Source organism: Rhineura floridana, chromosome 7 (assembly GCF_030035675.1).
Source record: "Rhineura floridana isolate rRhiFlo1 chromosome 7, rRhiFlo1.hap2, whole genome shotgun sequence".
Classification (NCBI taxonomy): domain Eukaryota; kingdom Metazoa; phylum Chordata; class Lepidosauria; order Squamata; family Rhineuridae; genus Rhineura; species Rhineura floridana.
The window spans coordinates 98,380,864-98,399,221 of record NC_084486.1 but is presented as its reverse complement, the minus strand read 5'-3'; the positions used below and the strand labels follow the sequence as shown (position 1 = coordinate 98,399,221).

The window sequence follows — 18,358 nt, the reverse complement described above, 5'->3', positions numbered from 1 at the left end:
CAGTTTTGATAATGTCCCCATCTCTGTTTTTGCAGTACTGTGTAGGGAATGAAATGCAGGGCTTTATGATACCCCTGGTGGGCCACAGTACATACGTTTATGAACTGCATTCAGCTTGGTCAGTCAACAAATCATATAGCTCCATTTTAAACTGACCATTTGTAATTTTACTTCATTTTGCTTCATGATTTGGATATTGTTCCTTTTAAAGCTTCAGTTTAGAACCTAAAGTGTATTAGTGGGTGGAAAGGATGATAGTAGCCACTGGAAAGGGAGGGAGGGAGGAACACAAACATTACAGAAAGGCAGAAACCCTTAGAAGTGTGAACACCCTGTCATTTGTGCTGTTTGAGAGACCGCCCTTGGGCATTTTGCCCACATCAACCAATGTAATTTTCTGAACTCAAAAGAGTATAATAAAAAATTACTAAAGTTCATGTTCTCATGCCCAAAATGTCCAATTTAGCATTTTCTAAGGATCCATGTGCAGTTGTCCTACTTGTGGTGAGAGCTTCCTCTCCCCATCATGGTAGCTCTGCATTCTTGATAAAAGGCCAAGAACAGAAGTCTAAATTTTGCACACCACCACTCAGTCCACACTGACTGGATGATTGTGGTGGCATTTAAAGCAAAAGCTATGTGTATGTATACATATGTCTAGCATAAGAGAGAGGGTAGGATTCATACTTGAATTTGCAGTCTGTGACTTGATGACTCTTAGTTTCACAGTGCAGAAAGTGAACAGAGCAGCTATGGCATTGCCCAAACCATTCGCAGAAGTGTGGTGCTAATTGCAACAGCCTTCGGTGGCAAAAGTTCAGGTCTGTGGCTTCCTTTATGGAATCAATCCATCTCTTGTTTGCCCTTCCTCTTTTTCTACTCTCTTCTGTTTTTCCCAGCATTATTGTCTTTTCTAGTGAATCATGTCTTCTCATGATGTGTCCAAAGTATGATAACCTCAGTTTCAGCATTTTAACTTCTAGTGGTAGTTCTGGTTTAATTTGTTCTAACACCCAATTATTTGTCTTTTTCACAGTCCATGGTATCCGCAAAGCTCTTCTCCAACACCACATTTCAAATGAGTTTTTTCTCTTATCAGCTTTTTTCACTGTCCAACTTCCACATCCATACATAGAGATCGGAAATACCATGGTCTGAATGATCCTGACGTTAGTGTTCAGTGATACATATTTACATTTAAGGACCTTTTCTAGTTCTCTCACAGCTGCCCTCCCCAGTCCTAGCCTTCTGATTTCTTGACTATTGTCTTCATTTTGGTTAATGATTGTACCAAGATATATAATCCTTGACAAGTTCAGTGTCCTCATTGTCAACTGTAAAGTTGCATAAATCTTCTGTTGTCATTACTTTAGTCTTTTTGACGTTCAGCTGTAGTCCCGCTTTTGTGCTTTCCTCTTTAACCTTTATCGGCATTCATTTCAAATCATTACTGGTTTCTGCTAGTGGTATGGTATCGTCTGCATATCTTAAATTATTGATATTTCCCCCAGCAATTTTCACATCTCCTTCTTCTTGGTCCAATCCTGCTTTCCGTATGATATGTTCTGCATATAGATTAAATAAATAGGGTCATAAAATACACCTGTCTCACACCCTTTCCGATGGAGAACCCATCGGTTTCTCTATATTCTGTCCTTGTGCAGAGTATAGGTTGCACATCAGGACAATCAGATGCTGTGGCACCCCCATTTCATTTAAAGCATTCCATAGTTTTTCATGATCTACACAGTTAAAGGCTTTGCTGTAATCTATAGAGCACAGGGTGAGTATATAGATTGAGTGGTCAACAATTAAAGTGAGATACACCTGTAAGAATAATTTGAATTGTAAACTCATTTTGGGCTGGATGTAATTGTGTTTTTAATAAAATATGTGAAAGACAGTGATCCTGCCAACATATTTGAGTTGTGTTGCTAAAATCTGATTGCTTCAATTTGTATATGCATATAAAAGTGTAGGTCACCAAGGTTCTTCTCTGATTTAAAAAACTCCAACCTTTTCCTGAATAATAATCATATGGGTAGGATGTTCATCATTGTACCTCTTCAAAACAGGAATAATAGTCATACAATGTACACTTGTTTCTGGGATTTCTGCCTATCCTCCCCAAACACACATTGAGCAATGCCCTTCACAGCATGCTCATGGCTTTTTAGCACTATCAGGAACACATAGAGCATGCTTAAAAAAAATATCAAGCCACCACCCTGGAAAAGTACATATTATGCAATAGGATTACGGAAACATGTTGTTAGAGACACTTAGGGGAAAGAGATAGTCAACCACAACAGAAAGAATGTTCCACATTATTGTTAATTATAAGCATTGTTTTCCCTTCCTTATCAGTCAGATATGGACTGATACATGACCTAGGATCAATCTCTAAAGCTAGGCTCCTAGAAACCCACTTCTTCCATGAGCTCTTCCCCTTAATCTTCATCCACAACTGGAAGACTAGGGATATGTATCGCCACTTGCTTGTATTCATCCCTTGTTAAGTCTTACCTTTCCTGTCCCTTCCCTTGACATTTACATTGTCAAAATTTTAATAAACTCATAACAATGATAAATAAGGTTCCATAGCAAGCAACGCCAATGAGAAAAGAAGTCCAAGAGGGACTGGAGTTTCTAAATAAGGAAATTATAAAGGCACAATTGCAAACAATTCTGGCAAGGAAAAAAGGTGGAAGATGACAGATGACAAAGAAAAGGCAGAACTGCTCAATTGCCACTTTGGTTCAATCTTCTTCCAAAAGAGGGTCTATAACCCTCCTGGGAAATGTGAAGTTGAAGGGGCAGTACTGTGGCTGGAGATTGATAGACAAATAATCTAGGAACCACTGTCTTTTACTTTTGTGAAATAATGGAGAATGGGTACAGTGCTGGATGACTGGAGGAGGGCTAATGTTGTCCCTATCTTCAAAAAGGGCAAAAAGGAGGAACTGGGGAACTGCAGACCAGTCAGCCTGACATTGATCCCTGAGAAAATTCTAGAGCAGATTATAAAGCGGTCAGTCTGTAAACATCTTGAAAACAATGCAGTGATTACTAGAAGCCAACATGGATTTGTCAAGAACAAATCCTGCCAGACTAATCTCATTCTTTTATTGGGTAACCTCCCTGGTAGACTGTGGGAATGCTGTGGACATAATATATGTCAACTTCAGCAAAGCTTTTGATAATGTGCCCCATGATATTCTAATTAGCAAATTAGCTAAATGTGGCCTGGATGGAACAACTATCAGGTGGCTCCACAGTTGGCTACAGAATTGTACTCAAAGAGTGCTTATCAATAGTTCCTTCTCAAACTGGGGGGAGGTAATGAGTGGGGTACCATAGCGCTTGGGCCTGGGCCCAGTGCTCTTCAACATTTTTATTAATGACTTGGATTAGGAGGTGCAGGGAATGCTTATCAAATTTGCAGATGATACAAAATTGGGAGGGTAGCTAATACCTTGGAGGACAGAAATAAAATTCAAAGTGATCTTGATAGGCTGGAGCATTGGGCTGAAAACAACAGAATGACATTTAATAGGGATATGTGCAAAGTTCCACACCTAGGAAAAAGAAACCAAATGCACAGTTATAATATGGGTGATACTCGGCTCAGCAATACTACATACGAGAAGGATCTTGGAATTGTTGTTTATCACAAGCTGAATGTGAGCCAACGGTGTAATTGGGCTACAAAAAAGGCAAATGCTATTTTAGGCTGCATTAACAGAAGTATAGTTTCGAAATTACATGAAGTACTAGTTCTCCTCTGTTCAGCACTGGTTAGGCTGCCTCTGGAGCACTGCATTCAATTCTGGACACTGCACTTGAAGAAGGATGAAGGGAAACTGGAACAGGTTCAGGAGGGCAACAAGGATGATCAGGGGACTGGAAACAAAGCCCTATGAGGAGAGACTGAAAGAACTGGGCATGTTTAGGCTTGAGAAGAGAAGACTGAAAGGCTGGCACAGAGGAGGGCCAGCATCTCTTCTTGATAATCCCAGAGTGCAAGACATGGAATAACGGGCTCAAGTTACAGGAAGCCAAAGTCTGACTGAACATCAGGAAAAAATTCCTAACTGTTAAGAGTGGTACAACAGTGGAACCAATTACCTAAGAATGTGATGGGCTCCCCAACACTGGAGGCATTCAAGAGGCAGCTAGAGAGCCACCTGTTGGGTATGCTTTAATTTGGATTGCTGCATTGAGCAGGGAGTTTGACTTGATGGCCTTGAAGGCCCATTCCAACTCTACTATCCTATGATTCTATAACAATCCTGGTGAGCAATGTGGCAGGGTCAGGGCAGAGGCCAACAATATGCACAGGAACTTATGCCTAAGGCAAATTGCCCCAGTTGCTCCCCCCTTCGGGCAGCCCCGCAGCTTTGCAGTGTTACCAAGTTGTATGGCTTTTGCAGGATTGCAAAACATAGCAGTGTAACAGACCCTGCTACTCCCAGGCTTTTCCATAGCAATGCCTATGAAAAGAGCCCAGAGTGAGCTACCTCTTACTTGCTGCTCTGCTTTCAGTGCACTACTGCTCCAGTTCTAGGATCCCAATGAAGACTCTGTCGTGTGATGTGGGTGGCTGTCAAAGGGTGACGCTCATGGAGTTGTAGGCCTATATTCTTTGTTATGTTCAACAAACACACAAGATGGTTTCTGCTGCAAGTTCTCCTCCCTGAGCTCCACTCCCTTCTCAGCTATCACAGGTTTGATTTTTTGTAGTGGCTCCTATCCTTTGGTAAGTGGTCTTTAATTTAGAATATCCATTATTTTTGTATTTAAAAGTAATAAAGAAAAGTTCTGAATAAAAAGATATCCAGTCAACCTCTTACAGCTTATGGCTTTATCATATTATTATTATTTGAAGTGCTAAGTGCTCGGTAACATTGTCTCAAAGTAAACCTGTGTTCCACTGATTTTATCTACTGCAAATGATATCAAAGTGGAAATTGAAAAACAAACATACTTTAAAGCTAATTGAAGGAAGATCATTTCTGTAGTTTGTACCAAACAATCTATAGAACCTTGAAAAAACTTTTTACTACCCTAGCTCACTGCATACAGTACATGCAAAACACAAAGCCACTGAGCTGATCTTGGCACCCCCTTCAGCTCAGCTTGGTGCCCTGGGCAACCGCCCAGCTGACCCACCCCTAAGTCTGGCCCTGTGACCACCACCATCTGTTATACTGTTTGATCTAATCCAGGAAGGCAATTTTTGTATTTTTCCAGTGAGAATGTAAACTCCATTGACGCTATTTAATCACTACCACTTAGTTATTAAACTGCTTTTGAACTTCTCTCCTGCTTTTGGTGTCCATGTATGAAAGACAAAAGTACAGCTTTCGGTAGGTGTGTAGTATCAGGTTTTTAAACGGATTGATAGGCCATGCATTACAACAAATGCATCTGAGACTTCCTTCCTTTTTGTTGCATCAGCTGTGAACAGAGGAGTCTCATCTGAAGCTAATTTTTAGTCCACACCCCATTTTTTCCATAGAGTTGCTTACATTTGGGAGTGGCTGCTGTAACATTTCCAAGGAAAATCTTGTCACTTTCACCAGTTCAGCTTCCCTTCATTATCCCCTTCCCTCTCCTCTCCACGACAAAAAGAAAAACTTAATTCAATCAAGTTTCACTCCGGTAGGGTGATGACAGAAATAGCAGAATAGTGGGTTGGGCAAGATTAGGATAATCGTGGGATTACATAGGAGTCTAATAGCAAGGCGATATGGGACAGCATCTAACGCAGTAAGCAGCTAGGAGAGTGTCCCCTCTCTCCCTAACAAGAGTGGGCGTGGTGATATTTAAAATGAGAAGAGTGTATTTTGTGAAAACACTGTTTACTTATTATTCCTTATGATAAGTAAAGCTTTTTAAATACCATGTGAATTTTTTTGGGGGGGTGTCGTTGACTATCATGTTCATTTGCTTCAGGGGTCTCTTCCGCCTTCTCTGCATTAATCCCGCAAAAACAGTATTCTAAGTAACGCATACTACGCCGGGCAAAAGCGTTCCTAGAAACATTCGGAGAAAGGCCTTTAGCTTGTCTTCAGTGCCCGTACGGCGCTGTTGTTGCTGTGGCGCTGGGAGTGCTCTAGCGTAAAAGTTGTAACTTCGGCGTCACCTTTTCTCCGAGCTACCCGTCGCCTTGCTGGAACTCCTCGCCCGGTTTATTACTCCCAAACTGTTGTTAGGTCCTGCCCACCGCCGAAGCTGCCGACTTGGGGTTCGTGGAAAAGGGCAGTTGAAGCCCTGCCTCGGGAAGTTCGCGGCATCCAATGAGAGAAGCGTTTCTGGCAAGAGCGGCGGCGGCGATGGGAATGGCCTCCTGAGGCGGGCAAAGGGGAAGGAAAAAAGCAGAGTAGGCGCGAGTGCGAGGAAGTGGGCGCGCGGCTAACTCGGCTGTGTCGCCGCGGCGACAGGGTTCATAATTGTCGTCGATTGAGGTGTTGGTCTGAGGTGAGAGCGGGACGGAGGAGGGGAGGCAGCGACCTAGGGACTGAGAGAGGTGCGGTCTATCCTTAGGTGGGGACCTGTAGAAGTCAGGGCTGACGCCCACAATTCCTCCAAGCAGTATTGGGGGCCTACCCACGTAGCCCTTTCGCTTCGGCTGTTGCCACCATCCTATCGGGAGGTTCATAAGATTCATGGCCCAGGAGGACTCGGAAGAAGTAGGGTTGGCCAGTCGGGTGTGAATTCCACAGCTGAAAACCGGATCCTTTGCTCGGGATAAAAACACGGCCGTATGTGATATGTATAGCTTATTTCTATGCCATCTCCGCTGCTCCCTTAAGCGGGGCGGGGCAGGACAAGCAGCATCGAGTCCCCTCCTGATAGGTATTGAAAGGGTTTTCGGTGGGTGCTGTCCAGGTGCCTCGCCAGACTCACAACTTGGTATTGGAAAAGTGTGCTGTGCAATTCGGAGGTTTGTAGGGGCGTTTTGAATAGCGTTTCCCAGGACTAATATTTCTGCCTTTAAAAAAAAAAGATAACTTCTCGTTGGCTTTCCCATTCGAGCTTTTTGAATTGTGTAAGTTAAAGTTATGTTCCTAAATAAGTATGTCAGATACATGACTTTCCCCCGATCTCGATTTTTAACACCTGGCGCATGCAGCTCTTATTATGTTAGATCTGGTGCAAATATGTCAGTTTTTCCAAGACGTTGGTTTTAAAGGCTATACTTGAGGGGTTTTTCCTCTTCCAGAAGGCTTGTACAGTACTTGCAGGCTATTTTTAAGGACCATAATTAGGTAGCCATATGCTCAGATCATTATTCCTAATGATTTGTGCAATCCAGCTATCCTTTGATAGCATTTAGCTATATAATGAGGAGCCTGAGTGCTTGCAGTTGTGCATTTATGCTCAGTTATAGCCTGAGGTTCACAACCCACCTTACTAGCGAAGTACATAGGAAACACTTCCACATAACCTCCTGGTACATTGTTGTGTGTGTGTGTGTGTGTGTGTGTGTTTACCAAAAAAACCAAAGAAATGATGAAATTTTAAAAGGGGTAAGCCTAGAAGTAGGCATTGTGAGAGCAGGGGCACAGGATATAAATTCAGAAGAGCAAAATTACCACAGGCCTAACCACAAGTGCCAAAGACACTTGAAGAGAGACACTGCTTACAAGTGCCTGTATGCTAATGCTAGGAGCCTGCGAACCAAGATGGGAGAACTGGAGTGCTTGGTCTTAGAGGAGAACATTGATATAGTGAGCATAACGGAGACCTGGTGGAATGGAGAAAACCAGTGGGATATGGTTATCCCTGGATATAAACTATATCGGAAGGACAGGGAAGGACGTATTGGTGGCGGAGTCGCTCTATACGTGAAAGAAGGCATTGAATCCAGCAAGCTCGAAACCCCAAAAGAGGCAGACTCCTCCACAGAATCGTTGTGGGTGGTGATACCATGCCCCAGGAGGGACTTAATACTGGGAACGATCTATCGTCCCCCTGATCAAAATGCTCAGGGAGACCTTGAGATGAGATATGAAATTGAGGAAGCATCCAAACTAGGAAATGTGGTAGTAATGGGTGACTTCAACTACCCGGACATAGACTAGCTGCATATGTGTTCCAGTCATGACAAAGAAGCAAAGTTTCTAGATATTCTAAATGACTATTCCCTAGACCAGTTGGTCATGGAACCGACCAGAGGGACGGCAACCGTGGACTTAATCCTCAGTGGGGACCGGGACCTGGTGCAAGATGTAAGTGTTGTTGAACCGATTGGGAGCAGTGACCACAGTGCTATTAAATTAAACATACATGTAACTGGCCACTTGCCAAGAAAATCCAACACGGTCACATTTGACTTCAAAAGAGGAAACTTCACAAAAATGAGGGGATTGGTAAAAAGAAAGCTGAAAAACAAAGTCCAGAGGGTCACATCACTCGAAAATGCTTGGAAGTTGTATAAAAACACTATATTAGAAGCTCAACTGGAGTGCATACCGCAGATCAGAAAAGGTACCGCCAGGGCCAAGAAGATGCCAGCATGGTTAATGAGCAAAGTCAAGGAAGCTCTTAGAGGCAAAAAGCCTTCAGAAAATGGAAGTCTTGTCCAAATGAAGAAAATAAAAAAGAACACAAACTCTGGCAAAAGAAATGCAAGAAGACAATAAGGGATACTAAAAAAGAATTTGAGGAGCACATTGCCAAGAACATAAAAACCAACAACAACAAATTCTATAAATACATTCAAAGCAGGAGACCATCTAGGGAGACGATTGGACCCTTGGATGATAAGGGAGTCAAAGGTGTACTAAAGAACGATAAGGAGATTGCAGAGAAGCTAAATGAATTCTTTGCATCTGTCTTCACAGTGGAAGATATAGGGCAGATCCCTGAACCTGAACTAACATTTGCAGGAAGGGATTCTGAGGAACTGAGACAAATAGTGGTAACGAGAGAGGAAGTTCTAGGCTTAATGGACAATATAAAAACTGACAAAACACCGGGCCCGGATGGCATCCACCCGAGAGTTCTCAAAGAACTCAAAGGTGAAATTGCTGATCTGCTAACTAAAATATGTAACTTGTCCCTCGGGTCCTCCTCCGTGCCTGAGGACTGGAAAGTGGCAAATGTAACGCCAATCTTCAAAAAGGGATCCAGAGGGGATCCTGGAAATTACAGGCCAGTTAGCTTAACTTCTGTCCCTGGAAAACTGGTAGAAAGTATGATTAAAGCTAGATTAACTAAGCACATAGAAGAGCAAGCCTTGCTGAAGCAGAGCCAGCATGGCTTCTGCAAGGGAAAGTCCTGTCTCAGTAACCTATTAGAATTCTTTGAGAGTGTCAACAAGCATATAGATAGAGGTGATCCAGTGGACATAGTGTACTTAGACTTTCAAAAAGCGTTTGACAAGGTACCTCACCAAAGGCTTCTGAGGAAGCTTAGCAGTCATGGAATAAGAGGAGAGGTCCTCTTGTGGATAAGGAATTGGTTAAGAAGCAGAAAGCAGAGAGTAGGAATCAACGGACAGTTCTCCCAATGGAGGGCTGTAGAAAGTGGAGTCCCTCAAGGATCGGTATTGGGACCTGTACTTTTCAACTTGTTCATTAATGACCTAGAATTAGGAGTGAGCAGTGAAGTGGCCAAGTTTGCTGACGACACTAAATTGTTCAGGGTTGTTAAAACAAAAAGGGATTGCGAAGAGCTCCAAAAAGACCTCTCCAAACTGAGTGAATGGGCGGGAAAATCGCAAATGGAATTCAATATAAACAAGTGTAAAATTATGCATATTGGAGCAAAAAATCTTAATTTCACATATACGCTCATGGGGTCTGAACTGGCGGTGACCGACCAGGAGAGAGACCCCGGGGTTGTAGTGGACAGCACGATGAAAACGTCGACCCAGTGTGCGGCAGCTGTGAAAAAGGCAAATTCCATGCTAGCGATAATTAGGAAAGGTATTGAAAATAAAACAGCCGATATCATAATGCCGTTGTATAAATCTATGGTGCAGCCGCATTTGGAATACTGTGTACAGTTCTGGTCGCCTCATCTCAAAAAGGATATTATAGAGTTGGAAAAGGTTCAGAAGAGGGCAACCAGAATGATCAAGGGGATGGAGCGACTCCCTACGAGGAAAGGTTGCAGCATTTGGGGCTTTTTAGTTTAGAGAAAAGGCGGGTCAGAGGAGACATGATAGAAGTGTATAAAATTATGCATGGCATTGAGAAAGTGGATAGAGAAAAGTTCTTCTCCCTCTCTCATAATACTAGAACTCGTGGACATTCAAAGAAGCTGAATGTTGGAAGATTCAGGACAGACAAAAGGAAGTACTTCTTTACTCAGCGCATAATTAAACTATGGAATTTGCTCCCACAAGATGCAGTAATGGCCACCAGCTTGGACGGCTTTAAAAGAAGATTAGACCAATTCATGGAGGACAGGGCTATCAATGGCTACTAGCCATGATGGCTGTGCTGTGCCACCCTAGTCAGAGGCAGCATGCTTCTGAAAACCATTTGCCGGAAGCCTCAGGAGGGGAGAGTGTTCTTGCACTCGGGTCCTGCTTGCGGGCTTCCCCAAGGCACCTGGTTGGCCACTGTGAGAACAGGATGCTGGACTAGATGGGCCACTGGCCTGATCCAGCAGGCTCTTCTTATGTGTGAATATGTGTGAATGTATTTATGCAGTGATGCTATGGCCACAGTGTGTACACACTGTAATATACCTGTCTGTGCAATCATTATATATGATAATCTACATGTGAATTTCACAGTTGAGTCTTTCCTATATGGGGATGTCTTCCTTATTGAAAATCTGCAAAATGGAAAACATCCTAGAGGGATTGTCCAGGCCCTACCTTCCCTCACATGTTGTTTCACACTGTAGTGCCAAACTGGAAATAAAGGGAAAAATTACAAAACATAAATACCTAGTAGAATTGGTTAATAGTGTACCAATCTCTTTTGTACTGTTCTTCTGCACCGATCTTGTCAATCAGTATTCTGCTTGGACTAGTGAGGATCAGTACCATGATTGACCCATTCTTTCTCTGTGTGGCTTACAAGTGTCTTGTACTATGTCATTATGTCTGATACTTGAAACACTCTTTCTATCAAATTATTCTAGTCTACTAAACAGTACATTTACTTATATTGTAGTAGACTTCATGCAGCGGATTCAAGGCCACCTCTGCCCCATTTTAGGGTCCTATTGCCAGCTACTGCCAGCAGGAACACTGCCAGTGATAGAACTACACCCATAATGCTTTTTGCAGGTACAACAAAAGCTTCCATGTGGGAAGTGCCTGCCCTGCTTGTGGAGCTCTTTGCAGGTAGGGAGGCACCTCTGTGCAATCCTAACTCCTCCACTCTATGGATCAGGGGACTTGTATTCTGTCAGTTGAGTGGGTTTTTTTTACACTGGAGTCTTTTATTGTTTATTCCTTATCCTTGCTCAGAGATCTCTGCTTAGAGTAGTATATGAAATGAATAGTAAATTTTTTTAAAAAATCAGTGGAACCTCAGTTAGCTACCATTGCTATGAGGATGTAAATGTGTGTCCAGATTTGCATTTGCATCTGTATCGGTGGCACACATGGATTTTTCTTGTAGGCTTGGGAGTACAGTATAGTAGAGATTCTGTATAGCTATTTGTGATAGTTCCTTTGACAACCTATTGTGTTGGAGAATGTTCTGCAATAAAAAAAGTGATTGTTAGGAATGGAAATAAATTTCTTATTACAACTGTTTTCCAGAATGGAGATTGAGGAAATACTTTTCTTAACCTTTTCTGGGCTTTCTCTTGTTGATTTGCATTTTCATTTACAACTTGCCAGATATTCCTGTTGATGTAATGCCTGACACGTAACCTTCCATTTACCTTGCACTTCTTCTCTTCCTCCACTCCCCAAGTCTCATGCAAGGGAGGCACAAAAATACATACATCAATTATTGCTGAGGTTTGGTCTGCAGCAGTTACACGTACTTTGCTGAGGACTGCAACACTGGAATTTGCAAGCATATCATGCTATTTATATCCAGTTGTTTATTTTAGCAGAAGTACTTTGATTCTATCCAAACTATTGATTTGAAATCTTTCATTAGCCTACTCTTTGTCAGGAGGCTTAGGGCAGGCAGTAGTTAAACAAACTTGCTAAAAATACGTTTGTTTGTACTAAAGCTCACTCATCACATCTCCATTTGCAAGCCCCTTGTCCAGATAAGTATGTTTCTGTTGTTTCCAGATGGTAGACCTGGATTCAGTGGATTGCATCCAGTGATGCTTACCTGATTCCATAATAGATTTCTGCTTGCACAACAAGGGTTCCCCTACATCTCCACCCCATCCCCTGCAGATCTCTGCCCACCTGCTCCAGAGTATTCCCAGAAGATAGACTTGGAGTTAATGGTTGACATCCAGTGATGTCTGCCTGATTGCACTGTAGATTTCTGCATGTACAGCAGGACTTCAGTTTCTTCTTTTCCCCTTGTAGCCCCCAGTATATCCCCAGAAACTACTTCAGAGGGTTCTCTAACTGGAACAGATTTTGGGGTCACATTGGGAAATGTAGGGGGAGAGAGGAGAAAGGGAAACATAGGGCAGGTGACCCTGTTGAAGCCCTTGTCACACTGGAGCAACGAGGCGTGTTGGGCTCTTGACACAGTAGCTCCTGGGCACCCTTTACAGTATTGTGGAGTCCAGTTTGCACCTTACTATACCAGTGAGCTAAGGGCAATGAAACAGGCTGGATGATAGCTAGAGCACAAGTGGCGGAAGTTGTGCTGTGAGGCTAATCAGGCACGAGTAAGACTTCATAACCATGCCTACTGTGTGGTTGTGAGGGCAGAGAAGAAGGCCCACTTCTGTGCCACAATCGCATCCTCAAGTAGCCATCCAGTGGAGCTTTTTCGTATTTTCAGGGGTCTGTTGACATCAACTCCAGGAAATGGAGTTTTAGACCCTTTGGAGGTCCACTTTGAATTGTTTGCAAGGCACTTTGAGGGTAAGTTGCTTGCCTCTGTAGCAATCTTGATGCCCTATCCACATCTACTGTAGTCCCCAATGAGGTGTCCAGTGTAACATCTGCTGCAACTTCTTGGGAACGGTTTCAGTTGATGTGGCCTGATGATGTGCTTGCAACGACAAGTGCTTGCAACGATGTGGCCAGCAAAGTGTCCTCTTGACCCTTGCCCTCCTTGGCTTATTAAAGCTTGCCGAAGGGGTTTGACCGAGTGGATCCAGGGTGTGGTCAATGCATCACTGAGGGAGGGAGTGGTTCCAGCCTCCCTTAAAGAGGCGGTGATCCAACCACTCCTGAAAAAGCCCACCCTGGATCCATTGGTTTGCGACAATTACCGCCCATGCGCAAATACCCCCTTTTTAGGGAAGGTGATTGAGAGGGTTGTGCTGCAGCAATTGCAAGTACTCTTGGATGAAACAGAATATCTTGACCCATTCCAATCTGGGTTCAGGCCTGGTTATGGGACTGAATCGGCGTTGATCACCCTGATGGATGACCTTTATAGGGAGAAGGACCGGGAGAGTGCAGTTCTGTTATTCTTACTTGATCTCTTAGCAGCTTTTGATACTATTGACCATGGGATCCTTCTGAGCTGACTTGGTGAGATGGGTATTGGAGGCACTGTTTTACAGTGGTTCCAATCCTACCTCCAGGATTGTTTTGAGATAATAGCATTGGGTGATTGTCTTTTGGCCCCCTGTCAGTTGTGCCGTGGGGTGCCGCAGGGTACCATCTTGTCCCCAATACTGCTTAACATCTATATGAAGACCTAGGGAGCGGTCATCAGGAGATTTGGGGCAAGGTGTCAGCAATACACTGATGATACCCAGATCTATTTCTTTGTAACGTCTCAATTGGGAATGGCCGTGCAAGCCCTGAACCGCTGCCTGGACTTGGTGGTGGGTTGGATGGGGGCCAATAAACGTGAGTATGAATCCTAGCTTGCATACCCAGTCGATCACTACACTCCTGCAGATACCATCTTATCAGAAGGTCCATTCCGTACAACATGTAAGCGAACCTTTAGTGTAGTGGCACCTACCCTTTGGAATTCCCTCTGCTTAAATATTAGACAGGCGCCATCTCTGTTATCTTTTTTGTGCTTATTGAAGACCTTCCTCTTTCAACAACCTTATCCCAGTCTGCATCTGTGTTAGAATTGCTTTTTAAGGTGTATTTAAAGCTTTTTAAAAAAGATGTTCTTAAAAGATTAAAAAAAAAAAATAATGGCTGTTTTTATGATGTTTTAGCATGTTTTAGCGTGTTTACCACCCTGGGCTCCTACTGGGAGGAAGGGTAGGATATAAATTTAAATAATAATAATAGTAATGAACAAAGAAGTCATGAAAGGACAAACTTCAATATCTGAATCAACCTTATTTATATTACTGTTCATTTCAGAACTTGCATTGTATGAATCAGTTATAAAATGCTCACTGTGCTATAATCTCAGTGCTCTGTTAGTGATAAACCTTATCAGCAACTGAAACTGGTGTTTTATTTATTTTATTCCATTTATATCCTGCCTTTCCATTCATGATAGAAACCCAAGGCAGCTTACATATGGTTCCCAGGTGGTCTCCCATCCAGGCATTGACCAGACCTGACCCTGCTTAGCTTCCATAGGGAGCTGGCCTTATGTGCCTTCAGACCATAGCTTGGGGAATGTTATGGGCCATGGTGTTGATTGACTAAGTCCAGAAGGTAGGAGAGTTATCAGGAAGGGAGGTTTGGAAGTACTCATGGTCTCCATATTGATGAGTTCTTAGCTAGTTTTTTATACTTGTTAACGTGATACACTATGATATAGAGTAATCTAAAACAAAATGCAATGTGCTGTAATGCGTATGTTTGAGTTTTGATGGTTCCATATACTGACTTATTCTGGTTGTTGTGCATCCTCACTAAAACTGGAGGTTTTATCTGTTTATTTATTTATTATTTATTAAACTTGTATACCGCCCCATAGCCGAAGCTCTCTGGGCGGTTTACAATAACTACAAACAAATACAATTTAAAATACTTCTTTTAAAAACAATTTAAAACACAATTTAAAAATTTAAAACAATATAGAACACATGCTAAAATGTTGCAGAATTCGTGCTATTTCTGTCTTTTCCTGTCTTGCTGCATCAATCTGCAACCAATATTGATCAGGATTGTGGGCATGTTGGACTTCTCAACCCCAAATTTTGCCCCTACTTCAATCCAGGAACAGACTGCAGGATTAGGAAGGGAAAGGTTTCACACTCAGATCAATCTAGTACAGTCCACTTATTTATATTTTCATCCAAGGCATAGGAGCAAGAGGGGGATGACAGAGTGAGCTCTTGCAGAGATAAGATTTCTCCTCAACAAGTAATTAGTAAAGCAACAATCTTAAGTCTCCTTGTTGCAAAAAGTGAATTTCAATATGTTTTACATCTTTCTTGGAAAACAGGTGTGGTGTTTGCCCACAATATAAAATTGTGTCCTGATTGTGCATACCAAGAAGAACATGCACTTAAACCAGGTCTTTCTTGGCCCCCTTAAGCTGGTGTTTATACTTAGAATTCTATCCTGAATGTGTGTACCAGCTTCATTTTGATATCTCAGTGTTCAGAATACAATGTTATGTTACAAACTACAAACAATTGCATGCTGAACAAATGGAATTACGCCAAAAGCCTCACTGGGTGTGGGCAGTGAGTGAACAGAGCTGTAAAATGGCTTCCAACAGCTAGCAGAATCTTGTTTTTGCAAAAATGAATGGTGACTTTACAAGTGTCATATTAAGTTATTTTAAAGCTCTTAAAAACACTCCTTTGTATTTTTCCCTCTTAGTTCGTTGCATTGTTGCTTGATGACGAAAAATGGGGGAGATAGAAGGCACTTACAGAGTACTGCAGACTCCAGGATCTCGTTTGGGAGCCCAGAAAAATTCTGGAGTGAGCACCCTGGAACCTGGACAGAACCTCTCCTCTGCCATAGCTGCAACATCTTCTAAAACACATGAGAGGTCTCTACAGATCAAGATAAAACTTCTGGACAACGCTGTGGAGATACTTGATATTGAGGTAAAGCTTTCAGTATAGCTTGGGATATTTGTCTGTGTGCAACAGAAGTCTAAAGTACCTTTGGAAAAGGGATTCATTTGAGAAGGTGGGATGAATTACTGAAAATGCACGTGAAACCAAGTTAAAAGGTCTTTAGCTATTCTGGTGAGGCCGGAACTACATGTGAAGTTACTAATATAAGAATCGCTAGATCAAATCAAATGCCATATTTAATTTAATTAATTATCTCCTTAACAATAATGGATTACCATCTTGTTTAAAATGCATTTACCTTGCCATATATTCTGTATGTGGCCATGCAAGCAGGTGGTCCTGTGGACTAGTGTATTCTCAGGTGTCCCTGTTTTTGAAAGGGGGTGGAATCTAAGGCAAATGGGGAGAGACCCTCCCCCCTCCATTTTCTCTGTGTTTAACTAATGGTAAGGAAGATGTGAGAAAGAGGCAACAAATTGGTCTCCTCCCTGACTGTCTGCTAGTAGATCTCTACATGTTGTGAAGGCTGGAAGAGGGAAGGCACTGTCCCTCTTGAGGATAGAGGCAGTGTACTCCTTAGCTAGGGCCAGTTGACTCTCTCTTTTTCTCCCTCTCCCCATGCTTGTGTTTATATTGATAAAAGACAGGAATACTGTAGCACCTGTGTAGTATTAAGAATGGTCTAATTGAATCTGTTCTGTTGTTTCACTTTGAGAACTTGGAGAAGAGAGAGAACACTAGATTATCATTAAAAAAAAGCCCTATGCCTCTTCCCCCCATGTTTATCGGTAACATGTCCTACGTGTCTGAAGAAATAAGTCTCCATTACAAGTGGGTGTATAGTTCCTTTTGTCATAAAGGCCTCAAAACATTGCTAGGTGAAATTCTCTTACATAATTCACCTCAGAAGAGCTTGCTTAAAGTTCCTGATAGAAGATCTAATGTAACTTCATATTTAGTTTTGTAACTGAAGAAGTACAGATTTTATCTTGAATGTGTGTCTCTTGTAAACATTTTCCCCACAACATGAGCTTCCCAAATGTGTCATTTGGTGTAGGCAGTTTGAGTTGGTTATCGTACTAAAGGACACCTTCACTTCTTGATGCAGATCAGTTACCTACATTTTCAGATGCACTGTAGTAGAGAAAGACCTCCACTTCATTTTCAGTAACTGTGTTTTGTATGAATTCTCCCCCTACCCTATCTTTTCTCTTTGTGATCTCAGTGCTAAATGGTGGTTCAGTGTGTGGGACCATCACCAGTATTGATTAAAAGAAAACTGAGTATGTTCTTTTGAGTATCTCAGTGTTATCCACCTTCTGAGTAGTGATTTGCAGGACTAGAGGAGGGCTTTTTCTAGAGGTGACTCTACTGTCCTGTGGCTCCATGATGAAATACATTGGCATGCCATTGGGGTGCAAATGCTTCATGCATATACAGAGTATATCTTGCAATCACATGAAGAGAGTGGAAAAATAATTCTTAAATTCTTTTAGAAGGTCTTGGGTATTAAAACTATTATCTTTGGCCAACATATTTTTTTCATAATTGCAAGATAATTTTTCTTTAGATTTGTTAAATTGACTATTCTATATATGAGGTGTTGCAAGTTGTTTTTAGTTTTCCTGGCTTGTTGCCAGAAATTATTGATGTAGGCTGATTTCTACAAATGAAAATGGCTTGCTGTCAAATATCTATTAAAGTTGGATTATAATACTCAATATTTTATTACTGTGTAGTGTCATGTGTGGTTTGTGTGCAACTTCAACAGACAAATGTATAAAAACTACATACAGTACTGCTGATGTCATCATCATCATCATCACTTTATTACGGTCACAAGACCAACCATAGATAAACACATTTAAGTTACATGGGATTGGATATGGTTAAATACATTTAAAACTGCAAACATCGTAATAAATATATATCGTGATCACAAAAAAGGGCTTAAAATTATGATTATAATTAAGTTCGAGGGGACATCAGTATGAGTCATAAGTATTTAAAATCACCAAACTGCCATGTATAAGTCTCAAGCAAGGGTGAGTTAAACTATTACTAAAATTAGTAGTGAGAGTTTAGTTCACTTCGAGATTCGGGTAGAGTTTATAAGGACATTTTTTGCTTATTTTTCTTAGAATTTATAACAATCAAACTGAACTTGGCAACTGCTAAAGTTACCTCTGGATGGTGGTCAGATAGTAAGTAGTCCATCCAAAAGGATTCTGATTGATACAGATGGGGGTCTAAAATAGGGAAAATTAGGTGAGATCTAATAGAGTGATAATTCGGACAGCGAAATAGGACATGAGCGTTAGTCTCA

At 41.9% G+C, this 18,358-nt stretch overlaps 1 protein-coding gene across 3 annotated transcripts in view; it reads left to right on the top strand.

Annotated features, from left to right (window-relative positions):
• Nucleotides 1-6,097: 6,097 nt before the first annotated feature.
• Nucleotides 6,098-18,358, top strand: part of FARP2 (FERM, ARH/RhoGEF and pleckstrin domain protein 2) — a 125,236-nt gene continuing 112,975 nt past the window's right edge. Inside the window, exons 1-2 of one of the 3 annotated variants that reach the window (XM_061636657.1) lie at nucleotides 6,098-6,483; nucleotides 15,827-16,059. In XM_061636657.1, coding sequence (XP_061492641.1) covers nucleotides 15,856-16,059 — 204 coding nt within the window. In that variant the 5' untranslated portion in view covers nucleotides 6,098-6,483; nucleotides 15,827-15,855. Of the gene's footprint in view, nucleotides 6,484-6,613; nucleotides 6,768-15,826; nucleotides 16,060-18,358 lie in introns of those variants that run through there. The other 2 variants (XM_061636655.1, XM_061636656.1) reach the window with 2 other exon arrangements.